The 14,340-nt window shown below is 41.3% G+C and overlaps 1 protein-coding gene across 3 annotated transcripts in view; it reads right to left on the bottom strand.

The window, feature by feature from the left end:
* Positions 1 to 3,014: 3,014 nt before the first annotated feature.
* LOC129732571 (zwei Ig domain protein zig-8-like) overlaps positions 3,015 to 14,340 on the bottom strand; it is an 801,587-nt gene continuing 790,261 nt past the window's right edge. For 2 of the 3 annotated variants that reach the window (XM_055693546.1, XM_055693545.1), the window contains 2 exons: positions 4,181 to 4,349; positions 3,015 to 4,039 (listed from right to left, as the gene is read on the bottom strand). In XM_055693546.1, the coding sequence (XP_055549521.1) occupies positions 3,477 to 4,039; positions 4,181 to 4,349 (732 nt within the window). In that variant the 3' untranslated portion in view covers positions 3,015 to 3,476. The remainder of the gene's footprint in view (positions 4,040 to 4,180; positions 4,350 to 14,340) is intronic. The other variant, XM_055693547.1, reaches the window with a different exon arrangement.

Raw genomic sequence — 14,340 nt, 5'->3', positions numbered from 1 at the left:
TAGGTTTTTGTGTGCCCTAGCTGCAGACAATTTGTACACGACATGACTTTTGGGATGAAAAGTCGTACCGGTAATCGAAGCTTGTACAGCTCGAAGAAATCGGGGAGCACTTTTCCTTCGAAAGTTACTCTAAAAGAGTCATTCGGGGAGAAGTTGCCCATGTGATTCCTAGAGTACATTCTCCTGCACTCTAGAATTTTGATTTTCGGAAGATTTGGATTTTTAAAATACCCAAATCCTTTCATAACTTCTTCCTCTGTGAGATCGGGTTCTGTTATTACGCCCTCGATCTCGATTGCGCGTGCCGGAATATATACCCGGTATTCAATTGTAAAGTTTTGATCTTCGACGACCGCATTTGCATGTCCGAGATCAGAAAAAGTCGCTTTTAATTTATCAGCTTTGACTTTATAAACCTCAATCAAGCTGCTGTATTTTGTGCGCAGAGCTTTACAGATCTGCACAACCTTGAGGGGTTTGTTTTTTGGCCGGAAAAATACTACCCAGCGGAGCCCGGGTTGACCCTCCTGGTACTTTTTAACCCGCGTTAGCGCACCAGTGGGTGTAGTAACCAAAGCTGTTTTGCGAGGTCTTTTGCGCTTTTTCACAACGCCAAAGAACTCACCATTGTTATTTTCGGGTATTTCCGAAAAGTTCATCCCGGACTCATCCACTTCAGAGGAAGATGAAAGGTCCGGGGTGATGAACAGTCCACCTACCGCCATTTACGGTCGTGAACTGTCTGTTCTCAAATGTTATCAAATGCACAGTTTTAATATAATGTAAAGGTAATCACTTTATATAAAGAAAGAAATACAATGAGGGATCGGAACTTATATATATGTAAATATAAAATACTGCAGGAATGCAGGAATAAGAGAGAGAATGAAAGCACTTATCTTGTATGTAGATGTAATTCGCTTGCACCGGTCGCTTTGCCGCTGCACAGAATGAACGCTGAGCGGCAGCGTCCCTTACTTTCCTTTGTTGGGGTTCCACCCCAGTTGAGTCGACCTTCACTGCTGCGGGACGGGCAATTTGAAGTCGAACCAGCGCGACACCTTTCAGCATTCGCGCCAAAAACAACCACGCCGCCACTACCACTACTGCGCAGGCGAGCACTAAAACAAAACGGTATATGTATGAGCGTTAGCTGTAGAGCATACACGAAAATCAACTTCCCTGTACGGCAGCCGACTAAGCAATGCAGCGTATTTTGCCGAATAATAAATAAACCCGAACAATTATATTGAATTCTGATATTTGCTACTATACGGAATAAGAAGAAGTAGATGACAATGGGACACCCGAAAAAATGTTCAATGCTAAGAGATGGCGCTGTAGTGGTAGTGATAGTAAAATCGAAATTTTCACGAGCATTTTGCTTAATGACCGGAAAAACTGCTATTAGTTACCCTTTTTTAATATTAGTCTAACTTTCTAGTATTTAATTTTACTATACGCAATCTATTATTATCAAAAAAATTGATTTTCATATGATCGGCGTGCGACCAGACCGAACCAAGCGCCATTTTTTCGAAAATTGAGTTTTTAACACCAGTGGTTATGGAAATTAATAATCTATCTTTCGTGAAAAAATTAAATCATTTGAACAGTTCATGATGATATTATAATAAAAATCTCCTGCAGTAGCTTGCAGAAAACAAACGGGGTGGTAAAACTTTGAACCCCGATTACTCGAAATAATGTTTTTGGTGCTTGGTTCGATCTGGTCGCACGCCGACCATATACAACTGCATTGAGTCGATGAAGTTGTATAGGAAAATCAAGTTTTTTGATAAAAATAGACTGCATATAGTAAAAGTAAGTACTAGAAAGTTAGAATAATATAAAACCAGGGTAACTAATACCATTTTTTCCAGTCATCAAGCAAAATGCTCGTCGAAATTTAGTTTTTACTACCACTACCACCACAGCGCCATCTCTTAGCGTTTGAACACTTTTTCGGGTGTTCCATCAAAACAGCAATTTGATTGTGTTCCAGATCGCAAAACGACACCTACGCATTAACCCAACACGCCTCTTTGCGCGTCGACAGCGGCAATGTAGTCTTCACTTGGCTTTGCTGCACACAAAAAAATATCGAGTTCATCTGCACTAATAGACGACGAGCGACCAGCACTCTATTCATACAATGCTCGGGCCAGTACTGTTGCCTGTGCCAGCATGTTTTCCTTCAAGACATCATTTCATTCAGTTAAGAGAAATAAGCTTGGTGCATGATGCTTGAATATGGTTTTCCAACAAAACTGATAAATGTCAGTCTTGTCGGTTCCACATTACCCATCAACGTAGATTTGGTCAAGCGGATGAAATACGATAGGCTTCAGTGGGCTGGGCATGTAGCCAGAACGCCGAAGGAAAGGCCAGCGTGGGCTATATTTAGCACGAATCCCAATAAAAGCCGTTGACCTAGAGGTAAACCTCACACCCGTTGGATATAGGTAAGAAGTGTTAGAGGCGACTGGAGGGTAGCATCCCAAGACCGAGTGACATGTCGACGCATACTGGTTTCGGCACTGGATCGATACTCAATCTGTCGCCGCAAGAGTAAAGAAAAGTAAGTAAATTAGAAATATAAAACTTTTTTTGCATTACTGAGAATTAAAGCTGTTGTAGTCCAACGGTATTTTTTCTTTTACAAAATCTATGTTTTTCCCGGTTAAGATATAATTATATATTATATATTCAACAGTAAACAACAAAAAATTCGTTGAGAAAAAAAAAACAACTCGGACCCTAAATACAATTCGTAATATGTCATTGTTCTCTCATACACACGAATAACTTTTCCACAGTATTATATAAACTAGATTCAAAAGAAAACATAAAGCACTGGGATGTTTTTTGGTATCTCCCAGCCGAAAATATGCAAAAGTATACTGAGAACTTTACAACTTAAAAACAATAATTATTAAAAAAATTAAGGATTGGGACAAATCTTCTGATAATTTCTTTTCTGTTTTTGCAAAATCATCCAACACGTTTTGTCTTTATTTTTCTTTTATATATTTTTTCCATAGTTTTGTACATTCATTTATCATATATTGTTTTATGGTATTTCTCATAATTCATTTATATTTTTTCGTGTTACTATTTTGTCATCATATTTTTTTTTCTTCAATATGAAAATATCACTCAATTACCAATACTCTTTTCCGTAACTGTTCAACGTGGCTCTAAAAATGAATTCAGTATTCGTGTCTTTGGGTTATTTTGTCCGCTCTTCGACTTAGCTGCTTTCCTTTGGAAATAAGTTTGAATTTTAATAACTTATTCATTTGATTCTAGCAATAGATACCTAAATCTTAGTATTAATAATAACAGATGACCTTAGGCTAAATTTCATTTAAGGTTTTATTAGTAAGTTTTTTTTCTTCTTGACCATATTCTTTTTTTTTTTATTAAATTTACAGTAACCATCATGATTGATTAACCTACAGCTTAAAATTTCCTCATCTAACTGCGAATCTTTGATTCCACAGGTTATGTAACACAAACTCAAATATGTGATCTTTTATGTTTAGAACCGATCGCGTCGGTGTGTCGGCAGCCGTTCGCCGTCGCGGTAAAACGTGTGCTTCCAGTCGTAGTGTCGATATCCGTCGACGGTGATTGTGCTGCCATCGTGCAAGCAGGGATGGAGTGACGTGTGGTGGAGCTAGAAGTAGCTGTGTGGGTACCATCAGGACAATCCCTCGCGGTACCCGGATGCTGTAGTTGGTTAAACTGTTACACACTAGGCGAATGGGGTTCGTAACTTGATTGATCAGTACTCGACAGATTGTGTGCGTTAAGAAAGAAAACGATCTAAGAACTAGGCTGGCGTAGGCATCTAGCAAAGCGGCTACGTCGGTACGATAAGGTCGGGACCGGCTGACAGTCTGTAGCACAATAGCGACGAGATAAAAACACATAACAGCACTGACAACTGGTGGCCCTGGGGCGTGCGATGATGCGGTTGGCCCGCGCGCTGCATTGCTGCTGGGAACTCCCCTGGAAACAGAATGGGAAACACCTGTCAAATTTTTCTCTCATGCTGTCCTTAAACAAAGAGATGAACAGTTCTAGCCGCATGTCAGAGCCATACGAGCGACGGCAAAAAGCTACTCTACAGTGCGATGCGATGTTTGGAATAGAAGAAATAATCTATACTTACCATTCAGCACATGTACCGTTACACTTTTGCTTTTGGCGTTGGACGGATTACAAGTATACTGTCCGGAATCCGACGGTCTGGCGCTCTGAATCAGCAAAAAGGATGTCGTTGTGTCACCTTTCTCGGTAATCACAGATACCCCACCGCGTGGTGAATCATAGCTGATGATCTGAAAGTAGAAACAATAACAAAAATTGTTTATCGTTATAATAACAAGTTAGAAATTATTTCGAGGCAATAATTGCAATCATGAATAGGGAAGAAACCGGCCTAAATAAAAACTGCAGACTTTAAAAGACGGTTTCGTAAGAACTTTCGAAACCAAAGTAACAATATCGGTTGTACGATGCACTTGAAGAAGTTTGAATTGCTGGTCATTTGAAACGGGGCATAAATCTTGATATTCTCTCGAACTACGACCAAACATCCATAAATCCCTCAAAGGATCAAAGAAAGCTCAAGATTCGATTGAATCTTTAAATTTTCGTTGAAATAAAATCATGATGAAGTTCAGGAGTAGCTCAAAACATTGAAAAATCTACAACTTTGGAGAGTTAAAAAAATCATTTTCCTGATTTCAGCTTATTTTGCCACATATGGTATTTGCTTATTATTTACATAGAACAATTGATGAAATTAAAAAAAAATAGCGATTGCTACATGTATTTTTGAATTCATAATTGACAATTTTTGTTGCTTCATTATGTTATGCTACATATTATGTTCGTAATGTAATGCCAGGTTACTACTGTGAGTGAAGAAGATTGAAAGTTAAAGTGTAGAGAGTAAGGTCATTTGTTTAACAGTTCAATTAAAAAAATTGTTTAATATTTGTTCAAATACTTATCTCTGTTTGAATCTTTATTTTCTAATCCTTGAATCTGTTTCCTCTTAATGTCTCACACTTGACTCAGCCATTCTTGTATCATGTTTCTTCCTTTTTTATAAGAGGTTTGTTAGTAGCTTAAGTATTTAAGCTAAATATTAGTAAATATTGAGTTTGTGACTTCTCAACCATGTTAGAAATTTGAAATTTTATTTGATACGATTTGTTTGCTTTTGCAATTAGTACTTGTCATACGTAGGAATTTGAACCTACTTGTAAGAAAAGGAAATAAACTTTGTTTAAACTTTTTGGCTATGAAGAGAGCTTATCGTAGCAATTGAGGATTGCAACGATTTTTGTCGAAAATTGGTAATATTGTTTTTTTAACATAGCTTCTAATGTTTCAACACCAGTAAGTTTATGTAATTCGAGTGTACCAAACCATTTTCAGAATTTTATTCTGAATCCTTCGAAGCGTTTCTTCCTTGTCAAACAAAAACTTGACCAGATTGGTACAGAATAAAGCATTGCTGGTTATTTTTTTTATCGAAAATTAGTCCCAAGTACTTAATTCTGTCAGACCAACCTGAAATAACATCTTGACAACGTGATTATTATTTGGCTTGAGGAAAAAAGTCCTAGTCTTATGAGAAAAAATTATCAATTGAGTTTTAGAAGCATTAGGAGAGATTTTCCAGTTGGAAAATGGTTGGACACGTGTAGCTTGAGACCAGGGAAACCAAATGTGCAGATTTGTCTGAAAAACGCAGATTTTCAGAGTCCGTGTGCAGATTTTTACGGAAGCGCAGATATTTGCAGATTTTCAATAGTTTCTGCAGATTTTTGACAGAGTCTCCTTATACTTACGCAGACTTTCTCAAAATGTGTGCAGATTTTTGCTAACTTTTGCATGCATAAGCGAAATTTTTTCGAATCACGGATACATATTTTTCAGATTTCAAGCAGATTTTTCTGGTTTTTCGAGCAGTTGCAGACATTTTTCAAAATATCTGGAATCTCTGCTTGAGACCCTAATGTGGTCATTCACCTCTATCCAGCAACGCCTATCCCAACCTCCACGAGGTGCGGACCGGGATACGAGTAACCTTAACGGGGATCGGGTAACCAAGTCCCGGTGAAAACTATGGTCGTATGCTGACTGGGAAGGGAGTCGTACGCGACTATGTCCCCATATTCGGGGTGGCGTACAACAGCGTCTGACCCGGAGCGGGCGGCTGAATTATGGAATGCTGTATCCCGCCAGTTACATCTAAGATGGCAAACTCATCAGTAGGATGTAGGTATCGCGACCCTGGTAAGGTAGCATACCGAATCCTTTTCTCCAACCACGAACAATGAAATTAAAAATGCGGAACGGATCAATCGGCAAAGACCTAGGCTACGAACACGGAAAAAGATTAAGGTAAACGATTGGAAATTGGGTGCTTGGAACGTCCGATCTCTCAATAAACAGGCTTGCTTGCTCAAGAACTACAGCGGCAGGGAGTCTAAATCGCAGCGATTTAGGAGGTTCGGTGGTCAAATTGCGGAGAAAGGAAATTCCGTGCAGTAAACCCTATTGCACGTACTTTCTTCAAGTACCACATCTACTATAGTGGCTGCAAAGTAGCGAAACGAGGCGTCGGTTTAGTAGTGCTGAGAAATCAGAAAACAAGATTCATCCGGTGGAGCCCCGTAGATGACCGTATGTGTGTGTTGAGCATTAAGGGAATTTTTTAAACTACAGTGTAATCAACATCTACGCACCAACAAACGACAAATCCGATGACATCAAAGATGAGTTATATATAAAGTTTGAGAGAATCTATGACGAGTGCCCAAAACACGACGTAAAAGTCGTCATCGGAGACGCGACCGCACAGGTTGGGAGCGAGGAATTCTTCCGTTCGGTCATTGAAAGGCATAGCCTCCACTCGTCAACCAATGAAAACGGCCTGAGGCTGATAAACTTTGCCGCGGCCAGAGGAATGGCCATATATAGCTCCTATTTTCCACGTTTGAATATTCGGAAATACTCCTGGAGGCATCCAAATGGAGAAACCAGCTCCTAGATCGATCACGTACTGCTTGACGGTCGGCACTTTTCGGATGTTACTGATGTTAGTTCTTTTCGAAGACCAAACATTGATTCTAACGTTTCTAAGATCTGCGCACGGTTGTCGCACGTGCTGAAATCTCGCACAGAGAGGACGACGCGTTCAACAATCAGCGGTTGAAAGCTGATGGCATGGTTGCAGAATACGCCAGAGAGCTGGATCAACGGATCACAGAACAGCAAGAGGAAGAAGTGGTAGTCATAAATGGGCTGTACTGCTCCACCGCTCATATATTAAAAAAATCATCCACGGTGCCATCGAAACGACTGCGAGAGAGGTGGTAGGTACGACGCGTGGAAGACAGCCTAATGGCTGGTTCGATGCCAAGTGCCAGAGAGTGACAGATAAGAAGAACCGTGCCAGGAGCCGCGTGCTCACTGCGGCTAGGCGTCAGAACAGAGAGAGGCACAGGGTGACAAGAGATGCCGAAAATAGAACCTACCGCCGGAAGAAACGCGGATACGAGGAGCAGGTGCTCGCCAGCGCAATGGATAGCTATGCTTAAAACGACGTGCAGAGATTCTATAGAACTGTCAACAGAGTCAGAAGCAGGAATTTCCCTGTGCCGGTCATGTTTAATGACACGGACGGCAACCTGCTTACTGATACACCGACGGTTGCAGCCAGGTGTAAGGAACATTTTTAAGCGCTATTGAACGGTGAGGAGCCGGATGAGCAAAGCAGGAACAGGATGACGATTATGAGTGACGAACAAGATATGGAGCCACCAACACAGGAGGAGGTTAAAAAGGCGATTAGCGAGCTGAAAACGGCAAGGCCGTTGGGAAGGACGGTATTCCGGCCGAAATTCTAGAAGTGGGAAGCGAGCGGCTGTACTATGCGATCCACCACATAATACTAAGGATCTTTGCGGATGAACAAATGCCGAAGGCCTCATATGTCCTATATATATATATAAGAAGGGTCATCGATTGGATTGTTGCAACTATCGAAGCATTACATTGCCCATGCGGAGTTGTGCTTTCCCGTATCACGTTCTCCAGATTAAGACCGTTAACGGTCTGTTGGCGGATACCGGGTTAGTTTTCGACAGGGGCGTTCCATAATGCATTAAATTTCCACCCTGCGACAGATCCTCGATTAGTTCCGGGAGTACAACTTGCAAATCCACCATCTGTTTGTAGATTTCAAGGCGACATACGATTTAGTGAAAAGAAACGAGCGGTGGCACATAATGCTGGAACACGGTTCCTCGACGAAACTAATTATCCTGATTCGTATACGCTGGAGGGATCAAAATCATGCGTGCGGATAGCTGGCGAGACATCAGCCGTATTCGTAACGTTAGATGGACTGAAGCAGTCCTTGAAGGTGCAGTACGATGAGCAAACGTACAAAGAAACAGTACGATCGTCACGAAATTTCACATGCTCCTTGGTTTTGTGGACGACATTGATATCATCGGTATCGACCGTGGGGCCGAGGAGGAGCTCTTCGTGTCTTTTAAGAGGGCAGCAGTGACTTGTCATTTACTCTGCCAAAACGAAGTACATGGTAGCTGGCAGGGAGCGTGGGAATTCCCGTGATGTTGGTGCTGAGGTGGAGATATATTGGGAACGATTTGAAGTGGTTGATGAATTCGTTTATCTTAGTACGCTTGTGACAGGTGACAACGATACAAGCCGTGAAGTTTAAAACCACGAGTTGCAGCTGCAAACAGGGCTTTCTACGGAGTACGTAACCAAGCTAAGGTACCGTTGTTTGCAAACTCGCCCAAAACTAGCGCTATATAGGACGCTGATAGGGTTTGCAATATTCCCGGAAATCGATTTCCCGGGAAACGGGAATAAAAAATCGCACTTCCCGGGAATTCCCGGGAACCTGGAACAGACAAATTTTTTAACAAAATGAGATTTTTAATGAAGTTAATCAGTAAAAGGTAACAAAAAGTTGTTCGAATTTCATTTTCAATTCGCATGAAAAACAAATGAAATACAAAACATACTCAAGTTAACATCAAAAATTCGTGATCGATTTTTGTAGCATATTTTTGCAGAAGAGGAAAATTAAAGGGCTTCATGTCGTCATACAATCGCTTCAGATCCGCTGATAATTTTCCGTTAAGCTCAAAAATTTTATTCCCTTCTGTAAAACTTTGCTCAAGTCTGCTGAATCACCGCTGATGTTCGATTTCTAGAATACTTTCAAATCACCGATTTCAGCTTTTGCTACACACTTAATTGAAAACTGGTGTCCAATTCTTTCAGTTTGTTTAAGAGAAAACTAAGTGTTAGGCAGGCATTGGACGCGGAAAATATTTGCTATATCCGGTACGAACTATTCTAGCAAAATGTTTTTTACACTACAGTAAATATTTACTGTTTACTTGAGTGGTGGCAAACCTATTCGCTATTTTTTTTTTTTTTCATTTAAATATATTTGCTATGCTATTGCGATTTTTTAAAATAAACTGCGTTTTAAATCTAGTTTTCATTGACAGAACAACATTTCAAACCCATTTGTAGTTTAATATTATTGATTAGAACGTAAGATTTCGAGGAAGAAAAACTACGTTATTTCACCTCTCGGTGGTTTTTTGTGACCGAGCCAAACCGGAAGGAAACGATTGAATACTAAATAATCAGTTCAATACGAGTCAAAATAAGTCAGTCTTCGAGCATTTGAAGGCTTACTAATTAATATGCAATGATGATTTTTACGTTGAAATACTATACTGACTTCAAGTTTTATAAAATGATTTATTTCAGGTCGCACCAGTTTGACGTATTTAATTTTATTGCAATATTGCATAAGAAACTATAGTGAATCATACAAAATTTTTCGCGGAACACGGGAATCCCGGAAATCAATATTATTGTTTCCGGGATCCGGGAATCCCGGGAAAAGCTATTTCCCGGGAAATCGTTCCCGGGATTGCAAACCCTAGACGCTGATACTCCTGGGGGCGCTTTACAAACATTAAGCATGGACGCCGAAGGAAGCTGATCAACGAGTGCTAGGACTTTTTGAGCGTAAAATTCTGCTATCGATACTTGGCGGTAAATTGTAAGATAGAGGGTGAATCAAGCGCATGAATGTTGCAAGAAAAGCCAGTTGTACCAAACATAAAAACATGCTGATATAGTGAGGATAATACAGCGGGGCCATCTTCAGTGGGCTGGACATGTAGCCAGAATGCCTAACGAGAGAGCCGCCACAACCATTCGTTGACTCCGTGGTAGGCCTAGCACGCGGTGGATGTGCGCGGTGTAAGAAAATTTACGATCTGCAGGTATACGAGGCTACTGGAAAACGGCTGCCCAAGACAAAAGAAACTGGACATCTCTTATTCGTTCGGCCCTAGACCAGTGAACGGTTCGTTAGTCAACAAAGTAAAGTAAAGTATGGGAGAGATTTTCTACTTTTGCAAGAAAGAAAAAAAAAATATCTTAACTTTTGTACACATGACACGAAGTCTTTTTCCCTTTTCGGAAATGCTTGTGTCACCGCAGAACAAAGACTTTGTGCATCCTGGAGGTAAATCAGGAAGATCTCAAGTAAATATTTTGTACAGGACTGAACCCAAGACTGAACCTTGAGGCACACTTGCACTGAGAGGAAATCTATTGGATTTCTAATTCTGATAGAAAACCTGCAGAGTTCGATCAGTTGGAGATTTTTTTTCAAATTTTGATTAGAAAAATTGGAAACTTGAAAGTTAACAAACACTGTCGAATGCTTTTTCCGTGTCTAAAAGAGCAGCTTCAGTGAAATAACCTTTGATCAGAATCAAAATCAGCATTTGTAATGAATTCACTACATACATGACATTGATATGTTAGTACTATTATTTATATATTTGGCATTCCGTCATAACAACATGGCCTGATTTACAAAGTTTCTCCAATTCACTCGGTTATTTGTTGCCGCTCTCCAATCCCTGGGACACCGTGTACTCTCTGACAGATCTAGCTCCACCTGGTCTACCCATCTTGCCCGCTGCGCTTGCCCTGGTTGTCTTCTTCCTACCGGATTCAAAACAAACACCATCTTCGGGTAGTTGTCCGGCATTTTTGCAACATGCCCTGCCCAGCGTATCCATCCAGCTTTAGCTTTAGGGTTCACCGTAGAGTTGCGCGAGCTCATGGTTCATTCTTCACCTCAATATTCCGTTCTCCTGCACGCCGCCAAATATCATCCTTAGTACCCGTCGTTCGAAAACTCCGAGCACTAGCACGTCCTCCTCGAGCATTGTTCACGTTTCAAGCCTGTAGAGAACAACCGGTCTTAGGATCGTTTTGTACAGGTTACACTTCGTATGAGGTCTGCTCGACCGCAATTGCTTGTGGAGCCCACAGTAGGCACGACTTTCGTTGATAATACGCCTCCGGATCTCTCGGCTGGTATCATTGTCCTTCGTAACCAGTGAGCCAAGATGTACAAACTCATCGACTACCTCGAACTCATCTCCGTCGATCGTAATGCCACTGCCTAGGCGTTGTCGGTCGGCTTCGGTTCCACCGGCTAGCATATACTTCGTTTTAGACGTATATATCTGCAACCTAATCCTCGCTGTTTCGCGCAGTTGTTCTGCCGACAATGTCGATATCATCAGCAAAGCAAACGAATTGACTGAATTTGTTGAAAATCGTACCCCGCGTGTTGATGCCCGATTGATTCATTACACCTTGTAGCGCAATGTTGAATAGCAGGCAAGAGAGACCATCACTCTGTCGAAGCCTCATGCGGGATTCAAATGGACCCGACAATCCACCCGACATCCACACACAGCACTGCGTCCCATCTATCGTTGCCATTAAAGTCGATGAATAGGTGGTGCGTGGTAGTTCTGTATTCACGGAATTTCTGGAGGATCTGCCGTATGGTAAAGATTCGGTCCGTCGCAGACCGTCCTTCCACGAAGCTGGCCTGATAACTTCCCACAAATCTGTTGGCTAGGGGTGAGGGCGGCGGAAAATGATTTGGGAAAGCACTTTGTAGGCTGCATTCAGGACGGTGATCGCACGATCCAATTTGTCGCCTTTCTTATAGATAGGGCAGATAGGGTTTACCACAATATATCTAACTAATGGTAGCAGTGGCCATAGGCTCCTACAAGGGATAGATAGGGCAGATAACTTCATCCTTCCACTCCTCCGGTAGCTGTTCAGTATCCCAAATTCTTTTAATCAGCCGGTGCAAACAGGTGGCCGGCTTCTTCGGGCCCATCTTAATAAGCTCCGCTCCGAGGCCATCCTTCCCAGCCGATTGAATGTTTTTCAGCTGCTGGCATCCATAACTTCGCCTATCGTCGGGGCTGGCGCGTCTTCTACATTTGTCGCACCGGCGGGATCGCTTTCTCCGCCGCCATGGTCTCCTGCCTGGGCGCCATTCAGGTGTTCGTCGAAGTGCTGCTTCCACCTTTCGGTCAGCTCACGAACGTCCGTCAGAATACTACCACCTTTATCCCGGTAAATTTCGGCTCGTGGCACAAAGCCTCTACGGAATGCGTGGAGTTTCTGGTAGAACTTTCGCGTTTTCTGAGAATAATGCAGCTGTTCCAGCTTTACAAACTCCTCCTCCTCCAGGCGGCTTTTCTTCTTCCGGAAAATTTGGGTTCGCTGCATCTTCTTCTGTCGGTGTCTTTCCACATTCTGACAAGTGGCGCTGCGCATCTTAGCCGCCCGCGCAGCATATTCCTCTTCCATCACCCTCCTACATTCACCGTCGAACCACTCCTTCCGCTGGGTTCATCCTACATGCCCGATGACGTTCTTCGCTACGCTGTTGATGGCTGTTTTAATTGTGTTCCAACAGTCCTCGAGAGGACCCTCCTCCAGCTGGTCCTCTTCCGGCAGCGCAGCTTCGAGCGAATGCGCGTAGTTTTCGGCGACGTCAGGTTGCTTCAGTCGCGCGACATCTAACCGAGGCGGGCGTCGGTACCGAATGTTGTTAACAAAGGAGAGTTTTGGACGCATCTTAACCATCACCAGGTAGTGATCCGAGTCGACGTTAGCGCTCCTATAGGATCTGACGTCGATGATGTCTGAGAAGTGCCGACAATCAATCAGAACGTGGTCGATTTGTGTTTCCGTCTGATTTGGTGACCTCCTGTTAGTACTACATCGGTCGTTGATGAGTTCCTGACAGAGAAAAATCATGTATAACTATTTTGAGATAAAATAAAATAATATCCCGAGGAACAATCATTGAATGAAATTTTGCCATTGGAATTAATTCAAGAATTATTCTATGATCGATGTTTAGCGATAAAATCACCTATAATAAAAAATTTCGAACGATTCTTGGTGATTTTTTGTGAATCGTTTTTTTTGTACTACACTTCAATTTCCATAGTTTCAATAACTTTCGTCTCAAGATGGGGAAGAGCACGATGTTTGATTCGGCAATGAATTACAATTGCAACTCCACCACCAGAACCCTGAGTTCTGTCATATCTATGAACCACGTATTTTGGATCATATTTTAATTAAATGTTAGGTTTCAAAAGTTTCAGTATTAATTGCAAAGTGCACATTATTTACCGTTAGAAAATTAAAAAGCTCATTGGCTTTCATTCCAAATAAATTTTTGATTGATTTATTCATAATCATTGTTTAATTTTAAATTTTAAATTATTTTAAGGGAAAAATTTGTTCCAATTTGAATCGCTTCTTACATGGAATTTGCCTGCAACATGGTGTTCATAAGATCGAACATTGCCTGTTTCAGAAAAAAAAAGTTTACTTGCCGTAATGTGTCCCAGAGGCAGTTGATATTAATAAAAATATTTTTTGTAGCAATACTAGCCGGGTTGACAGATGTATTTTTGTTTTACACCGTACACAGGTTATATTCGAATTACTTGTAACCTGTGCAAACGAAAGTCGGTTTTGTATAGAAGTAGAAAAAAATGGGCGGTACAACTGGAGAACTAGTATTATGTTTTAAAGTTTGTTTTGTTTGGGAAATTGAATTTTGTTTACCTTGCCTTGTCTTAGCAATAGCTAAACGGACAGGGTATTGGTTAAAATTTGATAAAAGGTTGCCATTACAATTCGCACAGCAAAAAATTTTACTTTTTTTCACAGAGAGAAGAGTTTCCACAATAAAGACAGTTTGGTCTATGTTACAAAAACTGGATCCATGGCCATATCATTGGCAAGTACGGCATTTGGTGATATGCTTTGATATGATAAGCGCATATTATATAAAGCATGTGCTTTTTCAAAAAACTTTATATTATTAACCTCGCT

Source organism: Wyeomyia smithii, chromosome 3 (genome assembly GCF_029784165.1).
Source record: "Wyeomyia smithii strain HCP4-BCI-WySm-NY-G18 chromosome 3, ASM2978416v1, whole genome shotgun sequence".
Taxonomy (NCBI): Eukaryota; Metazoa; Arthropoda; class Insecta; order Diptera; family Culicidae; genus Wyeomyia; species Wyeomyia smithii.
The sequence above is the reverse complement of the archived record's forward strand: the minus strand, read 5'-3'. Positions and strand labels throughout refer to the sequence as shown.